We start from the raw sequence: 22749 nt of genomic DNA on the forward strand, positions 1-22749 counted from the left end.
CCTCCCTCGAGAGTGAGCTCCCCGCGGTGGCCCACAGCTGGGGGAGCTCAACCAGGGGCAGGTGGGGCTGCATCCCAGAGGCACCTAGTCCCTGGGGCTTGGGGGGTTCAGTGCATTTGAATGAGGAGAGGTGAGCACGAGCAGTCCTGCCGGAGCCTGGGGTTCCGTCTACCTTTGCCAAGGAGGCAGACCTGGAGAGCGACAGTGGTCTCGGCTGGTCCCAGGCCCGCCCGACCCCAACCCTAAGTGTGTCACACAAGGGCTTGGTGCCACGACTTTCTGGGCTGCAGAGGACCTGGTGTCTGGACTCACATGGCCTGCATTGGAAGGAGGGGTCACAGTCTCACGGACCCTCGCCTGAAGGCCTGTGTGGGCCTGGCTCACCTGCACCCACACGGCGGAGCCTGGGGCCTGGAGGAGGTGCTCGCAAGTACCCACCAAGTGAACATCCCACCTTTTGTTATGGTATAGTCATGGGGACAATCATCTCAATCAGGGGTATTCACCTGCTGAGTGCCACCTAATGTAACACTTGGTGGGGACGCAGGTGAACCAAACACAGCGTCACCGCCAGAAGCCCACAGACCAACGAGACTGTGCCCTGTGTGTCTGCACTGCCCCCACCGAACTGTCCACTTGCTAAAGGCAAAGCCCAGCTTCATCTTCTCTGCAGGACTCTGGCTCCCTGTTTGACAGGAAGGCTCTGGAGCAAAACCACTTGGGTTCAAATCCTGGTTCTACCACTCATGAGCCATGCACACGAGAGGTAACATATCCAGCCCAGGACTGCCACCCTCTGAAAGCCCTGCTGCAAGGCTGGGCCTTGGCTGCATCTGGGAACACGGATTTGGGGAGGGATCCATCATTCTCTGATAAAAGTGGCTCTCTGCTCTCAAACCGTCTGTGCAAACAATGCAGTTTGTGCTGCACGCCTGCTTCTGGGAGTCTGGAATCTTGGTACCTGCGAAGCAGAGGGTGCCCACGTGGCCAGCGCCCAAGAAAACCCCGGCACTGAGTCTCTAAGGAGCTTCCCTGACAGACAGGGAAGCTTATGTGATTCCACTGGGAGAGGACTCTTGAAAGCTTGCGGCTGATTTTCTCCAAACTTCTCCCTGTGCACCTTTCCCCTTTGCTGATTAAGCTTTGCGTCCTTTCGCTGTGATACATCATGGCCACGAGGACAACCACCGGATATGGAAGTCCATGGGTCGTGCTGGGATCATCGAACCTGGGGCTGGTTTGGAGACTCTGACATTCTAGCCACGGTATCTCGGGCAAATTACTTGACCTTAGTGTGCTTCGGTGTCTCCATCTACGACATGCAGATGATTTCAAAATAGACTCTGTCTCGCAAGATTGTGGTGAAGATTACATGACTTGGCACACGTAAATCGCTCAGAATGCCTGGCTCGCGGCAGGTGCTTAAGAAACGCGAAGTGTTACATAGCGAACTAACACTCAAGAACACGTGAACGAGTGACGTACGAGCTGCAAATGGTCAAGCCGACGAACGAACACGGGAAGTACGAACGGTGAATAGCAGAAGCTGGGACGCCCGCCCACAGACTGTAGCGTTCTGGGAAGATCTGGGAAGACAAAACGTCACCAGCAGCCGGTAGGGGTGCCGCCGAACAGCAGCACAGACTGGCAGCGGAGCCTCGGCCTGTTTTGCCAATGGCCAGCCCGTCCTGTCCAAGTGGAGGGTCACCTGGGAAACCAGGCAGACAGACTCAGGCCACAGGGGGAGAACGCCACCTCAATGCATTTCTGGGGGGCCAAGGCCAGCAGCGGCCCCTCCCCTTGGCTCTGAAGACAGGCAGGAGACCAGCACAGCACAGGCACACGAGGACATATGGGGACAGGTGGGGCGGGGTGTTTGGGTCATATATTATAGTTTCTCTTACCGTTATCTTTTCTTCTACGGTTATGGTAAAAAAGGCTTTTAGCTGTGTTCTGTTCTAGAAAAGGAAAAAAGAAAATGCCTTAGTCAACAGTCCTCAGGGTCTGACCTACGGGGTAATATCTGGTGCAATCCCCAGTCTCCCATGCCTGGAGCCACCGTCGGCCCTGGCTGCTGGGTGGCTTGCAGCGTGCAGAGATCTCACTTTCATGGGGGAGGGTCCCTGAGACTGTGACCCTCCTTCCAACGCAGGCCGTGCGAGTCCAGACACCAGGTCCTCTGCAGCCCAGAAAGTCGTGGCACCAAGCCCTTGTGTGACACACTTAGGGTTGGGGTCAGGCGGGCCTGGGACCAGCAGAGGCCGCTCCCGCTCTCCAGGTCTGCCTCCTTGGCAAAGGTGGACGGAACCCCAGGCTCCGGCAGGACTGCTCGTGCTCACCTCTCCTCATTCAAATGCACTGAACCCCCCAAGCCCCAGCTCCTCTTGGGCCCAGTCCCAATGCCCTCCAATATTCCCCTCTGATAAGACATGGAAAACGGAAAAATGAAGGGTGAATGTTACGCCTGTATCGCCAACCACATGGTGTCTGGGGAGACCCATCACGAGAACACACATCTTCCTGGGGGCAGAGGCAGAGAGCCTGCAACTGAAAGGCAGTGTCGCCTGGTAGTTAGAGCCGGGCTGCCTGAATTTATCCATCACTCACCAGCAGCCAGACCTTGGGCAAGGTAGTGACCTCTCTGTGCCTCAGTTTTCTCATCGGTAAAATGGGAATCAAATTCAACTCATAGTGTTGCTGTGAGGATTAAATGAGTTAATATAGACCTAGAAGGGTAACTAGTACATAGTGCTGTAAAAGTGTCACTGCCGTTGGCGGTAGTAGCTAGCAGTAGTAGCAACAGCAATAGTGGTAGTATCATCCTGGCCTTGGGCCCTGGAGCTTGGAATCCAGTGAGCTACGCAACCTCTGTATAATTCTCATCACACATACTACTGAGTTGGTCTTCCCTAACCTGACCTAGGGTCCTGCCAAGGTACGAAATGCCCTGACCCATGCCCTGCAGATGCTACACAGGCAGCCTTGGGGAGACTGGGGAATCCCACCCTCACCATGGCTAGCAGGCAACCTAATGCAGGCTTCAAGGAAACGGAAATACTAGAAGTCCTCTTTTTTAGGGGGGCAATGGAGTATTTTTAGAATATGATTCTTTAAAGAAGAGACAACTATGAGGCAATTACTTGTACCTTTCTATTCTTGAGTTGCCTCTGCTTTGGAATACTTTTGCTGTCCCAAGTTTCAGGTTCCCCTGGGCTGAACGCCTGAGGCTAAATTCAGAGGCCCATATTCAACCACATTTTGCTGTGCTCGTCCCTCCTCGGGGGCCTCCCTCCTGTGTTTTCTGACATCCAAGGTCTACAGAGACAGGAGTGTAAAGTGTGCCACAGAGCTTGTCCTCAACCCTGCGAAACAGAAATCCTCACCTCTGTACTTACGACATCAGCTTCAAGACTTGAGAAGCAGGTTTTAGATGCTAGCACGAAATCGAAAACATGGACCACGTCGGATATAGTGACAGTTTTATAAGGTGGACATAAAGTTCATATAATATGGTGTAAAGAACTTGAGATGAACATTCTAGCTTTTGGTCCTTTTGATCTAACTAACCCACATGGATTTGGTGGCTCCGTGTGCATTACCTGTGTGTGTGTGTGTGTGTGTGTGTGTGTGTGTGTGTGTGTGTGTTTGTGTGTGCGTTACGCAAGCAGTTTCCAGACATAAATGCAATGCATTTCTGACAGTACCTACCTCTTGCTCTGACCATTACATGTGCTTGGCTGAGAGCAGGCTCTTAATAAGTGACGAACTGTTTGTATTGCCCCTCCAACACTCTCGTACAGTTCTAAAATGGCAGAACTACAAGAGATTTGGGAGGAGGCTTCCTACTTCTCTCATTTTTTAGGTGGGGAAACAGAAGGCCAGAGAAGTTGCATTGCTTCTGAAAACACAGCTGGGGCAGTGGTTCCCAGCCTCTGAAGGATCTGCACTAACGTGAAGGACTTCATCCTGTGCACATACTGCACTCTAAAATAATTCCTTTATTTTCCCATTCCTAGCGTCAGACTCTTTATGACTGGCTCACCAGCAAAGCAAACAAACATTCTCATGTGGAATTGATAAAAGTCTCACTCAGACTTTGGGTCTCATCATTTTTAGCCTCAAACACACATTGACCTTCTTTATATAATGTATGAAAGCCAAGGAGCTGGCCAGGCGCAGTGGCTCACACCTGTGATCCCAGCACTCTGGGAGGCCAAGGCAGTAGGAGCACTTGAGGCAAGGAGTTTGAGACCAGCCTGGACAACATGGTGAGACCCTGTCTCTACACAAAATTTTAAAAAATTAGCCAAGTGCCGTGGGGTGCACCTGTCGTCCCAGCTACTTGGGAGGCTGAGGCAGGAGGATCACTTGAGCCCAGGAGCTCAAGGTTATAGTGAGCTATGATGATGCCATTACACACAAAAAAAGCCAAAAGCCCAGGAGTCACCCAAAGGGACTTACAAGTCCAACCAGGTGAAACTATTTGAGAACTAGGCACAGGAGCCTCTTGCCAACTTCCAACACGTATTCACTCAGCAAACACTGGCCGAGTGCCTTCTGCAACTCATTTCTACGGCATGGTCTGGGTGGGGTGAAACTGGTGGTCTAACAGCAGGCCCTAGAACTCCAGCTAGTGAAGCTTGGAACTCTGGAATCTTCAAGTGGGCAGGTGAGCCTTGCTCTCTGTCCTTCAGTCTCTGACCATGGAACTGCTGCAGAGTCTTAAAGGCCCAGAGAAAGAAGGAAACTTCAGGCCATTTGTATATCTACATCATTTTCTTTAACCCTATAGAAGCCTAGAGATATTAATAGAAAATCTCCTTTTTACAGATGAGAAACCTGAGACTCAAAGAAGTTTAAAAAAAAAGCTGCCCAAGATTCATTAGTTCACTGATGTGTTCATTCATTTATTCAATAAACAGCTGCTGAGCACCTGTCAAGCACAGGACTCTCGCTTTGCCACTGGGGACGCAGCTGCGAACAGGACAGATGAGGGCCATGGTCTCGTGGAGCTGGCGTTCTCGGGCTGGGGGGTCACTGGGTCAAAGCCAATCCCACAGACAAGGAGCCAAGCAAAGCAGCAGACAGGAGAGAGAGGAAGATCGCCCTGGAGCGCGTGAGGGAGCCACCTCCGTGCCCCAGACCTCCCACGGGAGCCTCAGTGCTTCACGGCTTAAGGAGACAGAGGCTTTGGTTCCGCTTCACTCTGAGCTTCTGACTTGCTTTCTGACTCTTGCTGTATCTGAAATTTTGATTTTAACTGACTCGGCTTCCTGTCCTCTGAGGTTGTTGATGGTATATTTCTTCTGGGATATTTTATTCCTATCTTTCTTTGTCCTCTGCTTTTTGACTTTATACTTAATTTTTATTTCCCAGGAGATCTGTCATTTCCAACAGCTTTGTGTTCTTTCTCGTGTCTGGTCTTTAGCTTTTTATCTAAAAGTATCTAAGGTTTTTTCCCTTATTGCAGCAGGAACACCACACAGGCCCTCCAGCTGCAGGGCCGCAAAGAGCCCCCAGGAGGGGCCAGTGGCCCGGTGGCTGCAGGGCCAGATTTTGATTGTCACGTGACCCGGGGCAGTCACAGCCATGCTCTGAGCTGCATTTTCCACATCGGGGAAAAGGACCTTTCTCCAGGGGCTGAAGCCAGAATTAACAGACAAAAGGAAGCCGAGGACCGGTCTCCTCGAGCACGCGCCGGGGTGAGCAGTGCTGCGTGGACACGCGTGCGGCCAGCACTCCTGCACGCGTGGAGGCAGAGAGGCAAGTGAGAAGTGGAGGGACCAGCAGCCGCGGCGTTAGGGACTCGGTCGTGTCCTCAGACTCCCATGCTGAAGTTCCAAACCTCAGCGTCTCAGAACGTGCCTGCATTTGGAGCCGCGGCCTTGAAAGAGGTAATAAATGTAAAATGAGGTCACTGGGGTGGGCCCTGATCCAATCTGACCAGTGTCCTTCTAAGAAGAGGAGATCAGGACCCAGACACCCGGAGGGGTGTGAGGACTGAGGGAAAAGACACAGTCTACAAGCTAAGAGAGAGGCCTCAGCGGGGACCAGCTCTGATGACACCTTGATTTCAGGGTCCCAGCCTCCTGGACTGTGAGACAACAAATTTCCATTGCTTTTAAGCCCCGTCGCCTGGGGTGCTTTGTTACGGCGGCCTGGAGAACGAATATTAACGGGAACTACTGGGCAGGTGCTACAGTGTGCAAGGCACAGTGATGAGAGATTAACATGTAGCCATTGCTTGTCTTATCGGAACCCTGTGTAGGGCCCAGAGGGGTTAAGTAACTTACTGAAGGCCACATGGGTGTCACTAAGGTTCACGGCAGGGGCCCTGGAGTCAGTGTTTCTAAAACAATCTCACATGGCAGTGACAAGACAGAAATCCAAGGAAAAAAGGGAATACCAGTGATGAGCTCTGAAAGGTGAGCTGGGCAGGAAGCATCAGGCTCTCCCCGGTCCCGAGGCCTCCAGGCTGCAGCGAGGCTGTGTAGCTGACCTCATAGGCGTCCCCCACTGCTCAGAGAGAAGCAGGGCGTCAGGGAATGAGTTTGGCCCCACCTCAACCCACCTCCAGCCCCACCCCTGGGCCCACCTCCAGCCTCTGCCCCACCGCCCTCCAGACATAGGCTGGCATCTTGCTTTGGAGGTTCCAAGGGAGGCCACCAGCACGGTGACACCCGCAGCACCTTTGTCCTGCACGCACCTGTGAGCAGGGGAAGGGGAGAATTCTCTGAGCGGGAAACTGGGGAGAGGCTGAGTGTATTTGCTCCTGGACTCCCTGCGCCTGTCACCGTGCAGCAAACCTCGTCTGATTGGTAAGATTGGGTGGGCAACCTGCTCATGAGAGGGGCTCCTCCAGAACTGGGGGCCGTGGTCCGACGTGGCCAGTGGGAAAGGAATCCTTTCCAACTGTGCCAGTCCTTGTTCTCACCTAAGCTTGTCCTCCAACTTTGCCTTCCTCTGTGACAGGGGTTACATTTTAGCCCCACTATGCTACAGGATGCTTCATTTCTCAATGTATGGAGACCTTAAAAATATATACAGCAAAGAACAAAGGAGAATGAGCACTGAGCCTAAGGAATCACTGGAATTTTTGTTTTAGAACTCCTTAGCATTTTAATTTTTTTAATTTTTTGTTTTTAGAGATGGGGTCTTGCTATGTTGCCCAGGCTGGCCTCCAACTCCTGAGCTCAAGTGATCCTACCGCCTCGGCCTCCCGAGTAGCTGAGATTATGGACAAATGCCACTGTGCCCAGCTGATTTTATATAAGGATAAAAGCTAAAATAATGAAGGTAAGGTGATAAAGATAAGATACAGTAATGAAAATGATAACATGGGGGAAGGTAACCGTAGCCAGACCTCCCCGGGCACAGTGATTTGATCGCTGTCCATGTGGCTGCATGTACATTAACACAGCTGACCACATAGTGCCCTGAGGATGGAGAACACGTCACTCCCTACAACACGTGGAAGACAAAACTAAGACCGAGAGAGGGAGAGGGGCTTGGGATCACCCAGCTGACAGGTTGGAGCCATCACCTTTCCCCTAAACAACACTGCTTCTCATGGAAGAAATGCTCCAAACAGTAGTAATAATAGCAGCAGGATCAGAATGTCAATGAACTCAGGTCTCACTGGTCGTTTGATTCCATAGTTATTTGCTTTGTAGTCACCTACTTCTTCCTTGAGGAAAAATGTCATCTGTGCCCCAACATGAAAATCAATGACACATCCCTTGGCAGAGTGGCGCGTTCACAGACAAGTGTGACTTGGGTGCTGCCGCAGGGACCGTGGAGCCTCGCAGGCAGAGCTAGCTAACGCAGGGGCATAAATAGCAAAAAGAACACAGCGACAAGAATAAAAATAACAAAAATACCGACTAACACCAGAGCGCTTCCCACAGGCCAGGCCATGTTATAACTGATGCTTCAGCTCCCTTGTCCCCACGACACCTTTGCAGGTACGTGTTATTATGGCGCTCAGGGCACCGGTGGAGAGCTGAGGTTCAGAGATGTGTGGCGTGCACGTGCTGGGGCAGAATTCCACGAGTTCATGCGTGGACAGTGCTTAGAATGGCATGTGACCCTGAGCAGGGAAGCTCCAGTGGGGGCGGGGAGGCAAGAGGGTGACATTGGGGTGGGGGGCTGGATAAGGCTTCCTAGAAAAGGGGATACCAGGCCAGGCCCTGGAAAGCAGAGACCTGTATGCACAGAGTCAGAGCGAAGCAACCAACACGAGGGCATCAGCGGACACTGAGAGGTGAGAGCCAGCCAGCTGGGCGTGGCAGGAGCCCGGACAAACAAGGGCCTGCGCTGCGGGGCCAGGGGCTGGGGAGGGCGTGGGGCACCTTCCCTCCACCAGAACAGTGCCAGGTGACATTATCTCACCGATTCCATCTCTATGACTCTACAAGGCACTGCTGTACACACAGGACATGTGAAGTTCAGAGCAATGAGGAGCTTTCCAGAAGCCGTGCAGGTACTATGTACCCAGGCTGGGAGTCACATGCAGGTCCGCCTGGGACTGAGTCTGTGGTCTGTTCAGGGCCCCATGCTCCATTCTCCAAACACAAGCTTAAGAACTGGAGATTTATTTATTTTTATATCACCAAAGGAAGGAAAGCACTGAAAGTCTCTTAGCTGGGACACAGAACAATTTTTATGACACGTTTAAACCAGAGGCAGTGGAAAGGTCGCTACTTGTGCACCAGCTGCACCAGTAGCTTCTGTCGAGAGCAGCAGGATTCCGAGGCCTTATCTGGGCGCAGAGGGAAAGAGCAGCAGGACGATGAGCAACGTGGGCCATGAGTACACGAGCACAGGGTCAGTGAGAGTTCTCGCACATGGAAAAGTGTGATGCTTACGGGGTGTGAGGGGGCCAGGCTGCCTGAATGTGAACCTCAGCCTTGTCTGCAGCCCCCTGGCCTGGGGCGAGCTTCCCAGACACTCTGGTCCCTTCATCTGTAAATGAGGGACCTACTAAGACTAAAGGACGTCTCCGCCCTCCTAGGGAAATAGCCAGTTCCGAAGCCACGGTAATAACTGAATCCCAGAACTGGTTTCAAACCTGCTTAATTAACCAATGACAGCTCACCTCAGGAACCGAACCGCTGAAAGCCAACCAGTGATGGTGGCACGTTCTACAAGCAGCCAACCAGCAGTGAGGTGGCCCCAGTGAAGATGCCTGACCATGCCTGGACACACATGAACATGCCTGAACATCTCATGAACATGTTCTGAGGCTGATGTCAACCCACCCCACTTCCTGGTCCAGCACAGCCCAAAACAAACTCTTCACCCTACCGACAACGCTGATCCTGGTCGCCAGCATGGCGGCTGCGCTGCAGTTCGCTGCGAGCACCACCTTCGTGTATGCTTCGAATGTTTCATGATAGAAAAGTGAATACACGTTTTTAAAAACCCACAACTCTTTCCCCAGATCCAACCTCTCTCTAACGTAAATGAGAAATTCAGCTTTGGGGTTACAGATACGGGGTGGTGGTCTCCTCCTCTGAGACCCTGCCAGCAAGATCTGCTGTGAGGATTAGCCGAGTGAACACGTGTGAGGCATTGAAGAAGGTGCCCCATACAAAGCACGTCACCCGCAATACCTGTAAGTGCCCTCGTCACCCGCCGTCCCCGACCTGAGAACACTCCGCTATTACCTTGCAGAAACTTCCTTCTGAAAGCCTGGAGTGCGCCCGAGGTCTTGTTTCCGACCGACCCGCTCACGGCGAGGCCCGTGATGTTGTCCAGCAAGAGCAGGTCTGAGAGGTCGGCTGACAGGGCTGTCTTGGTGTTGTTAACAAGCAGTCGCACGTGGGCCGTCTGTGATCCGCTCTGCCCCGACACCTAGGACAGGCAGAGACGGAGTGAGGGCAGATTTGCTGACAAGTCCAGCTTCTTAAAACGTCACGTGTCAGGTCTCCGGGAAGAAGGAGAATAACGGACTCACAGAGGTTCTGAGAATTTCTCCGGCTCTGTCTGATTTCAAAGGCCCCCGGAGGGTTCTGACCCACACTTGCCAAGCTGTTGCCTGGAGACAATTTCAAAGAAACTGAGACCCTGAAACGTAGTGACATCATTCCTGCGGAGCATCTTAGACGAGAAGACACCCACGTGCAGAGCCACAGTCAGACTGGGACAGTCACTGTCACGCAGAAAAGCAAACAATGGCTCTTTGGGACTCAGGAATTTTGAAGATTCAGCCCCAGCCCCAGAGCACTGCCCAGGGTCTCTGACGGCCACAGGATCCCCAGGATCGAGCCGGGCTGCTCGCTGGCCTCCGGCTCTGCCTAGCACGTGAATGGCTCCGAGCCTGGAAGCTGCCCAGCAGCCCATGTGGCAGCATCACCACCTGGGTCTGCTCCCTTGCCCTGCTCCCCTCTCCAGCTTACCTCCCACCAGCCCTACACTCCTTCTCCCCAGCTCTGTGGAAACAGATACAGGAGCTGGAGAGAACCGAAGGCAGCAATGTGTGTTCCAAGACAAGTGAGCTCCCGAATATCAGAAGTGAAAAATGTAAGTTTCAGAACTGTATGTGTAGTATGCTGCCAACCATGTGAAAAGGGAGAGGAGGAAGGTACACGTATGTATACATACAGGTACACACACACTCATAATTACATGCATATGGCAGAAAACATCTCTAGAAGGACATATGAGAAACCACCAACACTGATTGCATCCAGGAAGGAAGGCAGGGTAGCTGAGGGCCTGTGGAAACTCGAGGGCGGCGCAGTGAAGAATTAACTCGGCAGACTCGAGCTGCCCAAACCCTCCACACTCCAAGCAGGCCCTTGACCAGGTCCTGGGAGATAACCTCTGAAGCCAGCAGAATACCCTGCCTAGTTAAAGTGCTTTGCATATCTGGGGACTTGGACCTCACCAGATAGTTGATGCCCACAATGTGAGTTGTGGGGCATGCCTTGGGCCACGCTATATCCATGCGAGCTCTGGAGCAGCTGGACAGTGAGTAACTGAGGTCAGTCTCACAGGTGGTTCGCGCCCACGAAACAGAGCCCTGAGAAAAACCTTGCACACCAAGGCTTGCTGAACTTCCCTGGTTGACAATATTCCGTCTGTGCTGTCACACATCACTGCTGGGGGACGGAGCACCGCCCGCACTGTCTACTGGGAGAGCACAATGGGAAGCTTGAGCCTGGTCCCTCCCGGGTTCTGCCACAGGCACCTTTGTCCTTTGCTGACTGTAATCTGTATCCTTTCACCGTAATAAACCCTAACTGGAAGCATGTGGCTCTTCTGAGTTCTGTAAATCCCAAAAGCAAATCACCGAGCCTGAGGGTGGTGTCAGGGACCCCCAACAGGAGGAAGAAGTGAACCATCTCACAGGATTAATAAGATTAAAGACCTAAATGACCTTCAACAAATTTTTTAAACTGCCAGGGACCATATTAATGTTCATAATCTGAAAGAAAATATATCATACTTTCTTTCTCATTCTAAACGATCCCTGTGGATTTTCACTGACAATTACCTGTTACGAAAACAGAAAAATCTCAGTCCTAGCATTGCCGTGTAAGATACCAGATCCCTCGTTGTTTATTTCATCCCTCACGCGTCTAGACACGGGTTAGTGAGCCCATGACTTGCCAGTTCTTAAATACGTGACTCTACTAACATGATTTGGGCAAAATCCAAGTGTTTTCTCTTCAAGTACAAGCCATCTACAGAAACTTACCAGTGCACATTTCTGAAAAATTACTCCATTCTCAGAAGTCCCTTGAATTTCTCTTGAAAGGTCCCTATCCTACAATAAAATATAGAAATTATTAGAAAATAAAAAACAGTTCATGCCATCCATATTTTTTAAAAAGTATAGTATGATGAACTTTTAATAGGAGGGTAGAATACTTCTGCTAATCCATAAGTAATCTTGATTGTTAAGAGCATTAAAAGATTGGAAATTAAAACCATGAGAAAAGAATAACGTGGACATGAGATTACCCCGCAGGGTATGCCTGGCGCATGTGAAGACACCTGTTGCCACAGGGACTCGGCAAACCAGAGCTGACATGTCAGCCAGAGGAACATGAGCAGAGCTGGGAAGAAATCGCTTGGGGATGGATCGGAGCACGTACCCTGTCCTCCGGGATGTGGGCTGACTTAGTACACCAGCCACACCACAGTGGGGACACAGTGAACAAAGGGCAGAGTGCTGGGGGTGGCCCCTCCGTGGGCTGCACCCACCGCCAACACAGAGAACCCACCCTGCTCCGGCCCCCTGTAGCCCTGCAATGACCCCTGATGACAATCCTCGGAGGGAGGCCAGGGCTCGCCCATCAGAGGCAAGCCTTCTGCAGCCCTGGGCAGCCCAGGCTTCTGCTCCCCACGTAACCACAACCACTATCTGTTCATTTCTGCCCCCGCCCTCACCCCCAAGTCCAGGCCCCTGGCCCCTGCAGTATCAATACGCATCCTTTAAACCAAACCAGACCCTTACCCCGTCAAGGAAGCTTTCCTAGGCTCTCCTGGCTGGGATGACACGCTCCCGGCTCTCTGCCTTGCCTGCCTGCAGTGTGACGAGTTGGACCCAAGTCAGCCCATGGCAGCCCTCAGTGACATTCACGATCATAACAACGGCTGTCACTTACCCAGTGCTGGTGTCAGGCCCACCTCTTTACATACGTGAATTCTATCACTCCCATTTTAGAGATGAGGAAACTAAGGCTCAGAAAGGTTAACTCACTTGCCCAAGGTCACACAGGCAGGAAGCTTGAGACTCTACCCAGGCCCGTGTCTCCAAATCCCAAGATCCTTCTACAACACATCCCCTCTCCACAGCATAACTCTCTCCTTGTGCAGAGTCTCAGCAAAGGCAGAGAGGGAAGCAACGTTCCAGAGGACACTGACGACACGCAGCAGCACGAGCCAACTCAGGCCTCCGGACTGGGCAGCTTTCTGTCCACTACACCTGCCCTAATGCCTCTCTCACGCGCCAGGGCCCTAAGCAGCCTTTGCCGGAGCCCTCAAGCAGAGACCTGGCCTCCATCCGGACTCTCAGAGAGCATCTTGTAAACAATAATTGATAAATGTAATTATTTGAGCAATAAATGCAGAGGTGGCAACCGAGTATGGAGGGTGCTGCCACGTGAGGCGACAAGTGACCTGCTGTTTGAGAGGATGGGAAAGAACGATGATCCCTGTAGTGGGTTCAATGTGGCCCCCAAAAGGATAAGACCACATCCTGATCCGCAGAACCTATGAATGTGACCTTATTTGGAAAAGGATCTCTGAAGATGTGATGAAGCTAAGGGTCTCACGATAAGATCGTCCTGGATTACCCAGGGGCCCTGTCTGCAATGACAAGCCTCCTTTTAAGTGACACATGTAGCAGAAGACACAGGCACAGAGGAAAGGGCCAAGTGCAGGTGGAGGCAGAGCGTGGAGCGACGCGGCCAGAGCTGAGGAAGGCCTGGAGCTTCCGGGTGCTGGCAGAGGCAGGGAGGACCCTCCCCAAAAGCCTTCGAGGGGGGCTGACCTGCCAACACCTTGACTTCAGACTGCCGGCCTCCGGAACAGCGAGGGAATGCATTTCTGTGGTTTTAAGCCACCTAGTTTGTGTTAATTTGTTCTGGCAGCCCCAGAAAACTAACATAGCCCCTTAGGAAGGGGCCAAGAAGGGGTTCATGGCCATCACAGCCCACTGCCCGAGCCCAGTGGTTCTCATACCATTCTAAGCCTTTAAACCTTACGTTGGGGAACCGACACACAAAACAGAACATAAAACAACAGCAACAGCACGCAGGAGCGGTTGAGAGCAGGGGCTTCAAACCTAGGCTCTGCCCCTTCTACCTGCGGGCCCTGGAACAAGTTCCTTAATTTCTCTAACCCTCGATTTCCTGTCTGTAAAATGGGAACAATAATACCACCTATTTACAAACTCAGCATGAGGCTCAAATGAGATTATGCCTTTAAAGTGCTAAGCCCAGCTCCGGGCACGTGGCGAGTGTGTGTTCGACGTCCTCTGCCGTTATGGGCAGCAGCATCTTTCCACAGCCAGGAATGAATCGGTCTGGTTAAAGCAGACCCCGCCCTGCTGTAGGAACACCAGATAGGCAGCCTAATGCTCTGACTCAAACCTCCTAGCCAACCAAACACTCTATGTTGTGCAGCAGAAATGACACTTCAGGAAAATAAATGGATTTGCTTCCCAATGATAACTATATTTGTGAAAGAGGAGGAATGGGCTTGTTTGAGGAACAAAAGCCTGTGACATCTTATACACGGTTGGCTCAAAATTGGTTTCTTTCCCACTTGTGGTATTTTGTTCAAGTATTGAGCGTGTTACTTACCAGGCGGTGTGTTACAGGAGACTCTCTTTTAAATAAGGTCTTCTTAGGCCATGAAGGTATGAAAGCAAATAGGGAATGAGTCCACGGCCCACTGGAGGCTGCAGAAGTCGGGAGTGGGAAAAAGACTTCAATTTTCTTGTTGAATTCCGTTCCAAGTGGTGCTTCAGCTGCAAAACAGCAACACACATGTCGTATGACGCAGAGGACAGCCAAGACCCAGTGGTCGAACCCAGAGCAGACGACGTGGACGTGCAAGGCATCTGGAAATGCTTGCTGAACAAGTGAATGAGCTAATGAACGAATGAATGAATGGCTTTTCTATAACCTCTTTGCCAGGAAAACGCCACATGCTCTTCAGGAAGCTACAGAGCCTAAGAAGAGTGTTTCTCAAAGTGTGGTCTCCCCATCTGGAGTGTGGGGCCCCACCCAGGAGTCAGAGGCCCTGGGCAAGGGTGGTCCCCGGGCGATTCTCACACACGTGGCAGCGGACGGCCCTGTGTGTGAATCCTGGTGCTGCCCCTCCAGCTACAAGTCCTTGGGCAAATCCCCTACCCTCTCTGTGCCTCACTTTCCTTAACTCTAACATGAGCAGTCAGCCTTACCTCATCAGGTCCTTCTGAGCACCTACCTCCTGCAGAGTGAGCTCTCAGCGAACGCTGCCACCCACCCCTTTAAGGAGGATCTGTGCACGGCCAGGCACAGATGCCCACTGAGCCATCCAGCGTGAAACGGCTCTCTCTAGAATATATTGATCTACATCAACATATTTGGAAAATTCTTAAGCGCTATGTGTAAAGCACAGAAATGTCACTTAAGAGGTCCTGGCTGGGCCATCAGTTCTCCTGAGTGAACGCTGCTTGGTGGCTGATCAGCTGCGGGCCCTGGACAGGTCAGCTAAGTTCTCGGAGCCTCAGTTCCCCCAGCCTGGGAATGTGGTCGGGATTCCAATCAGTCAGGGCTGTCTGAGTGGCCAGTTGAATGCCACACTGCAGCCATGGGGAGTGACACACCTGGCCAAGCCACACGTCCTGCGTTTTACTCACAAGATTCCTTCAGAGGTGAATCAAGGCAGGCCCACCTAGCTGGACACTACACTCCAGCCAGCTTTGGGAGAGGACAGGCCACCCTAGTTTTGAAAGGTCAGGGAACAACCTATTTGCCCACGGTAGGGAGATGTTGAAAGGTCAGCAGAGTGGGAGGGAGGAGGAGGGAGAAGGCTTTCATGGTCAAAACAGGAAAAATCAACCAGAAGAAAAATTTACCTGCAGTCTTAAAGTGAGAGCTTTCCACATTGGACCAAATCATGCAGGACAAGTCCTAAAAAATTCAAAAGGCACAAAATCATTAACTGAAAAACATATTTGTAGGAAGCGGTTGGAAGTAATTTTCGTAAACGGCTCGCACAGAGAGGAATTGCACTCTTATCCAGAAGTCTAAAGTATACCATTCTACCTCAACCACCCCACCAGCTTTTGAGCACGGATTCCCTCCTCCGTCCCACGGGAAGTGTTAGCTCAGTCACAGCTGCGCTTCTGGGAGGTGTCTAGGAGGCAGCGTTTCGTGGCCGAAATGTCTCATAGTCAGACAGACCTGGGTTCGAATCTCACATCTGCTTTTCATGAACCCTGTGACCCTGGATAAACCAGAGCCTCGGAATTCCCAAGATCCTGCAAGTTTCCAGAGTGGCAGATAAAACACTAGACAGGGAGTGGAGAGGACTGGGTTCCAGCTGGAACCATTCGCTCACTATGTGTCCTTGGCTAAGTCTCTCAGCCTCTCTGAGACAGATCCCTCTTCTGAAAAGTGACCTCAGAGCCTCCTCCCAGCCTGCTTAGCCTCATTTAGTGATGAAAATGTGTCCAAACTGAGCCCAGCCAAACCCTTCCACTCCATCTATGTGAAATACTGGGCTCTAGAAAGTCTCAGATCTCCCTACTGAATAATAACAATAACAGTAATACCAGCTGCCCTGGACAGAGCCCTCTCCACGTGCCAGGCCCTGTGCTGTGCGTTCCACGCGAACTGCGCGAGTGGTCCACATAGCCCAGTGAAGTGTTATCCTTATTTCACGGTAATACCCCCAGACTAGGTAACTAGGTAACTCCCTCCAGGTCCCTCAGGTACGCAGGGTAGAGCCGAGCTCTGCGAGCAGGCAGCCTGGTGCTGGTTTGCTCACCCTGCGTGCACTCACTGGTTTCTGTGCCACGGAAGGAGAAAGGATGTGCATGAGAGCTGAGGGGACGCCAGGCCTGGCTGCGGGGTCCAGTTCCGACGGCTAGTTCACGTGGCTGCGGTTCACACGGCCCTCGTGTGGGAATGCGTGGGACTCGACAGCACAGATAGGACACAGTTGTGTCGACTGTCTTTGTTCACTTGGAGAGCTCTCCCTGTGTCCTTTTTGTGGACTTACTTGGAGAATAAGCCCATCCCCATGGGCACAGGAGTGACCGTGTGTTTCAGGCCCAGTCCTTCCAGGCCTCCAGGCCGCTGGACACAGCTCTGGCCAGGGCAGCTCTGCTGGGGTGATGTAAGCCACGAACGCTGGGGGTCAGCTTCCCCCGGCACGGAGGAGGCCCACCCACAGGGACAGAACAGAGCATCCACTCATGCAGAGACACAGATGGCATGATGGAAAATGCAGACACGGATGAGGAGACAGGCAGAAGGCGAGAGAAGGAGGGAAAACTGACATAGCTAGACCCAACCAGCCTCACCGCCCCGCCCCCCAAATTCCTGACTTATGAAGCCAACTTTTTGGCCTCAGCTTGTTCATGTGGGGCTTATGTCACAGGCAGCTTAAAGAATCCTATTAGAAACAATAAATTGTGGTACAAACATTCTACGGAGTACTATGCAGCCATTAAGAAGCATGAAGCAACATGATTCAGCAATTCCGCTTCTGGGTGTATACCCAAAATAACGGAAAGCAGGGCCTCGAGGAGACACGTGCACGACCGCCTTCACAGCAACAAGATTCTCAACAATACAGTGCGAGCAGCCCAGGTGTCCATCAGTGGACGAATGAAAAAGCAAAATGTGGTTTATCCACACAATGGAATTCACCCTGGAAAAGAAAGGAAATTCTGACACGTGTTGCTACATGGATGACCTTGAGGGCATCATGCCAAGTGAAATAAGCCAGTCGCAAAAGGACGAATCCTGTGTGATTCCACTCATACGAGGTCCCTAAAGTAGTCAAATTCATAGAGACAGAAAGTAGACGGTGGTTACCAGGGGCTGTTTAATGGGGACAGGGTTTTACTTTTGCAAGAGGAAAGGTGTCCCGGAGATTGGATGCTCAACTACGTAAATGTACTTAACACTGTAAACCATACACTTAAAAATGGCTAAGATGCTAAATTCTGTTATGTGCATTTTACCACAACTAAAAACAAAGCTAAATAAATAATAAACGAAGCATATCTATGTTTACCCAGAATGGACTCTAAGCTATATCAATCTCCAAGTCACAAAATTATAAATAATGTGCTCTCATTTAATAAAAATAGGATGTTTACATATTTGGTCATATTTAATAATTATATTTATCTTACATGTATTTATTTATACATATATTTATATCTTCAATATATTTACATATTCTGCAACTTATTTGATACTAATCTTTATAAATTTAATCTGCAATTATATATTTAGTAATATAATGGAAATATAATATATTATAACACTATACTGTTTTTTAAAGCCTGGAAATGGACATAGTGAAGTGTTCACACTGGCCACCTGGGGAGAGGTGTGGTGCGGGAGGAGGCAGGAAAGGAAGACTGTTTTGCGTGCCAGCTACACTGCTTCATTTCTTGTCACGAGGAGCACATGCCACGTGTCATTGCGACAACAGTAACAGGCACCCAACAACGGGAGCCCGGCCACAGGGCTGCTGTGCGGGCGTGTTCCTTTGCAGTTTTGGCTTCCAGGCCCCTTACCCCTGACATGAACACCATCCCCGGAAGCATCCTTGGACAGATGGGTGTGCCTGGGACAACTGCTAGCCCATGAAGTGTCTCTACAAGGTAGAGAAAAGCATCTTCCCCAGGAGAATACATCCATCTGCCAGAAAGTGCTATAACATGCTCGCATTGACTAAGTCTCTACTGCCACCTGGCAGGAAGACATGTCGTGATAAAAACACACGCCCAGGCTGCGCACAGCAACTTCCCTCCAGCAAGTATAGCACAATCACGTATCGCCGAACACCGGGACACCTTCTGAGAAATGCATTGTTACACGATACTGTCATCATGTGAACATCACAGAGTGTACTTAACACAGACTTAGATGGTACAGCCCACTACACACCTAGGCTTTGTGTTACAATCTGTTGCTCCTAGGCTACAACCTGTACTATGGTGAATACGTTACCGTACTGAATACTGAAGGCAGTTGTAACACAGCGGTGAGTATTCGCATATCTAAACAAATCTAAACATAGAAAACGTACAGTAAAGGCAGGGTGCAGTGGCTCATGCCTGTAATTCTAGCACTCTGAGAGGCCAAGGCAGGAGAATTGCTTGAGGTCAGGAGTTTGAGACCAGCCTGAGCAAGAGAGACCCTGTTTCTACTAAAAATAGAAAAAGTTAGCTGGGTGACTAAAAATAGAAAAAATTAGCTGGGTGTGGTGGTGCATGCCTGTAGTCTCAGGCAGTCGGGAGGCTGAGGCAGGAGGATCGCTTGAGCCCAGGAGTTTGAGGTTGCTGTGAGCTAGGCTAACACCACGGCACACTAGCCAGGCGACAAAGCGAGACTATCTCAAAAAAAAAAAAAGAAAAAAAGACAAAGAAAGAAAATGCACAGTAAAAATTGATATTATTAATATAACCTCATAGAACCACCTTTGTCTATGCAATCCATCATCGACTGCAACAGCATTACGCAGCGCAGGACTGTACCGAAGGGGCGGAAATGGTAACTTCACGACAGAGAAGCCCGACAAACACCTCTCCGGCCAGGTGATCCCGGTCAACGCCAACAGTGGTGAGTCACGTTGACAGCATGCACCCCGACAGACTCCAAGAATGGGGCATCCTACAGGGTGCCTGAGAGGTCTTCCTCAGGTCAAGGTCAAGGGCACCAAATACAAGGGAAGCCTAAGAAACCGATACAGCCAAGAGGAGCCCAAGGAGACGTGACAACTAAACGTAAGGTGGGATCCTGGATGGGATCCTAGGACAGAAAAAGGACATTAGGTAAAAACTAAGGAAATCTGAATGAACTATGCACTTTAGTAATAATTTATCAATACTGGTCCATTAACTGCAACAAATGTACCATACTCATGCATGTTTAACGACAGGGGAAACCGTGGGGGGGGAGGAGATATATGTGAACTTTCTGAACTATGTGCTCAATTTTTCTATAAATCTAAACCTGTTCTAAAAAATAAAGTCTACGAATTAAGAACAAATACATCTGTGAGGTTCTCTAATGTGGGCAGTGGTGTTTAGACACGGCGCCATGGTGTATCCAACACCACATAAATGTACGTCCTACTGCCCCCTGGAACTCTCCATCCATTCTTCCAGCCAGCACCTGCTGCATGCCAAGCACTGTGCTAGCCGTCACACGTCCGGCAAAGGAGACCTGGCCCCTGATATCACCCAGGGATGAAGCTCTCCTTACAGTGACACTGTCACTCAGGAGGAAGGGGCAGGTTCCCAGGGAGCAGGGGACCCAGGCTGACCATCATGGGGAAGGCTCGCTGTGGCTCCCAGGGCAGTCTCAGCCCAATGCCTTCTGGCCACCTCCCATTCGTGTCCTTTCTGCAGTCCCCAGACTGGGGAGGGCTCTGAGCAGCCTGCTTCTGCAGGGACCATGCCAGGTGCCAGCCGACATCACCTTCCAATGCTACCCTGTCCCTCCCTGCTATCCCTCTCTCCAAGGTGACACAGCTCCCAGCAAGGTCACCACAGCCACCCTAAGGCCCCGCTAAATGGCCAGCTCTCCTTCCCACTGCACACATTACCGCGCATTTGATACGTGTCTGTGCTAGTTTCCCGCGGGCACTATAAAAAATTGCCACCAATCTAGTGGCTTAAAACAATACAAATTTATTCTCTGACAGCTCTAGAGGTCAGCTGTTCAGCGCAGGCCTCATCAGACTAAAGTCAAGGTGCCAGCGGAGCTGGGCTCCTGTCCGAGGCTCCACGGGGAATCTGTGTCCTGGCCTTCTTAAGCTTCCACAGGTGCCACAGTCCTGCTCAAGGCTCCTGCACCATCTCCAAGGCCAGCTGCAGCAGGTGGAGTCCTCACTGCATCTCGCGACCTTCTTGCAACCTCTGCCCGGCCTCCCCTGCCTCCCTCCTCCACACTTAAAGACCCTTGTGACTATATTGGGACCATCCAGATAATCCCAGATATGCTCCTGTGTTAAGGTCAGCTGATTAACCACTTGAATCCCATGTACAATGACAGGTCCCCATCGCCTGCAACCTAAGGTATCCATGGGTCCTAGGGTCAGGACGTGGACATCTGTGGAGGCCGTTATTCTGCTGTCCATGGTGAGCCCTTTCTCCTTTCCTGAAACACTCTCCTCCCTTGACCTTTCAGTCACAGTTCTTGTTCCCTTCACCCTGGCCACACATTCCCTACCTCCTTCCCCGGCTCCCTTCGTCTTCCTGGCCACGAGTCCTGGGACTGCTGCAGGGCTGGGCCCAAGGATCTCACTCCTTCCAATCAAGACTCACTCCCAAGGTGAGCTCCTCTGGGCCATTTACACACTGACCACTCCCCAGCGAAAATCTCCAGTTCAGATTTCTACCCCCAGATCCAGACTGATCATCCAACACTTTACTGTGCATCAGTACTGGGATGCCCAAGACAGTGGTCTCCAACCTTTTTGGCACCAGGGACCAGTCTCATGGAAGACAATTTTTGCAACGACCGGTGGGTGTAGGGGGGTGTCCTTGGGTGGGGGGCGGGGTGCAGAGCTCAGGGGGACGCTCAGCCCATTTCCTAACCGGCCACAGATCAGTCCTGGGCCACGGCCCGGGGGTTGGGGACTGCAGGCCCAAGAGACACGTCCAACTCAACAAGACAGAAACACCCCTGATTTCCTCCGAGGCTTGCACACATCAGCCAGTGGCATCTCTGTTCCTCCATGTGCTCAGACCGAACTCCTTGGCTTTGTCCTTGATTCCTCTCTTCTCTCTTTCAACCCACAACCAACCCCAGCAAATTCCATGGGCTCTACCTTCAAAATACAGCCCCCATCCACGTCCCTCCACGGTCTGCCCAAGCCCCTACCTCTCGCTGGCTTTCCTACTTACACCTCTGCGGTTCCCACACCTGCCAGGGGTGCTTGGCAAGGCCAGGAGTGGGTCACTTTCCTGGCCAATGCCCACCCACAGCGTCCCATCTTACTCGGAACAAAACCCAGGGTCCTGACCAGAAAGCTCTTCCCAGATGTGGCCGTGCCCGTCCCTCGTTCCATGTAGGGCTCCACTCAATTGTCACCTCCTTAGGCACCTCCCCACACACCTGCCCAGGTAGCGAGTGCCCCCACCACCCCTCCCAGTCCACTGCACACTGTGCACATCTCCACAGCTACCACCTGCCACGCTACGCAGCAACACGATCACGTGCTGTCTTTCTCCTGCTCCAAGAATGCAGGCTCCTCAAGAGCGAGGACTGGTCTTGGTCTGTCCTGTCCTGTTGTATCCCAAGCGCCCAGGCCAGAGCCTGGCACGTAGAAGGCCCTCCAGAGCCACTGTGAATGACTGACTCAGGCCTCGTCCCCACTCACCCCTTCACTGCCTCCTCCTCCTCCAGGGTACTTCCAGTGGAACTGTCTGCAGTGATGGAAATGTTCTAGACTCTGGGCTGTCCAATATGGTAGCCACTAGCCACGTGGGGCCATCTAGCACATGAAAGGTTTACATTTAAGTGGCCACATATGGTTAGTGGCTAGTGTAGTGGACAGTGCCCTTTTAGACCATCTGGGAAACTATTGTAATTGCCCATTAGTTCACCATAACATCTATGCTCAAGTTTACAAAGAATTTTCTTGTAGAACCTGGCCACTGAGTGCTTTGGGGTAAAGAATCCGGGTGGGCAACCTCACCCCACTGGAACCACTGTAGCTTCAGTTTCCTCATCTGTAAAATAGGGATATTATACCTTCCTCATAAGGACTTTTAAAGGATTAAACTAGATAATGTATATAAAGCATTTAGCATAGTGCCCAGCACATAGTATTACAAATACGTAGTAAACATAATACTATTATTATTATGCATTGCTGTTGTTATTATATATCACTGTAACTGTCATCACCGTGATCATTACTGTATCATTACTATTATTACTATCATCTCTGTGATAATGCTGAGAGGTAACACTTTGCAGATGAACAAAGTGAGGCTCAGAGCTGGCCTGAGCCCCGGCTCTGTGAGTGCAGGCACTGCGTCGCGTTCAC

The 22749-nt window shown here is 51.3% G+C and overlaps 1 protein-coding gene across 1 annotated transcript in view; it reads right to left on the bottom strand.

The window, feature by feature from the left end:
* The window catches only part of EVC2 (Ellis van Creveld syndrome 2), a 137477-nt gene that overhangs the window by 110037 nt on the left and 4691 nt on the right, over window positions 1-22749 (bottom strand). Inside the window, exons 2-7 of the mRNA XM_012662838.1 lie at window positions 15581-15635; window positions 14319-14485; window positions 11705-11773; window positions 9669-9855; window positions 6407-6516; window positions 1905-1958 (exon numbers count right to left, since the gene is read on the bottom strand). Coding sequence (XP_012518292.1) covers window positions 1905-1958; window positions 6407-6516; window positions 9669-9855; window positions 11705-11773; window positions 14319-14485; window positions 15581-15635 — 642 coding nt within the window. The remainder of the gene's footprint in view (window positions 1-1904; window positions 1959-6406; window positions 6517-9668; window positions 9856-11704; window positions 11774-14318; window positions 14486-15580; window positions 15636-22749) is intronic.

This window comes from Propithecus coquereli, unplaced genomic scaffold, assembly GCF_000956105.1.
Source record: "Propithecus coquereli isolate 6110/MARCELLA unplaced genomic scaffold, Pcoq_1.0 Scaffold785, whole genome shotgun sequence".
Taxonomy (NCBI): domain Eukaryota; kingdom Metazoa; phylum Chordata; class Mammalia; order Primates; family Indriidae; genus Propithecus; species Propithecus coquereli.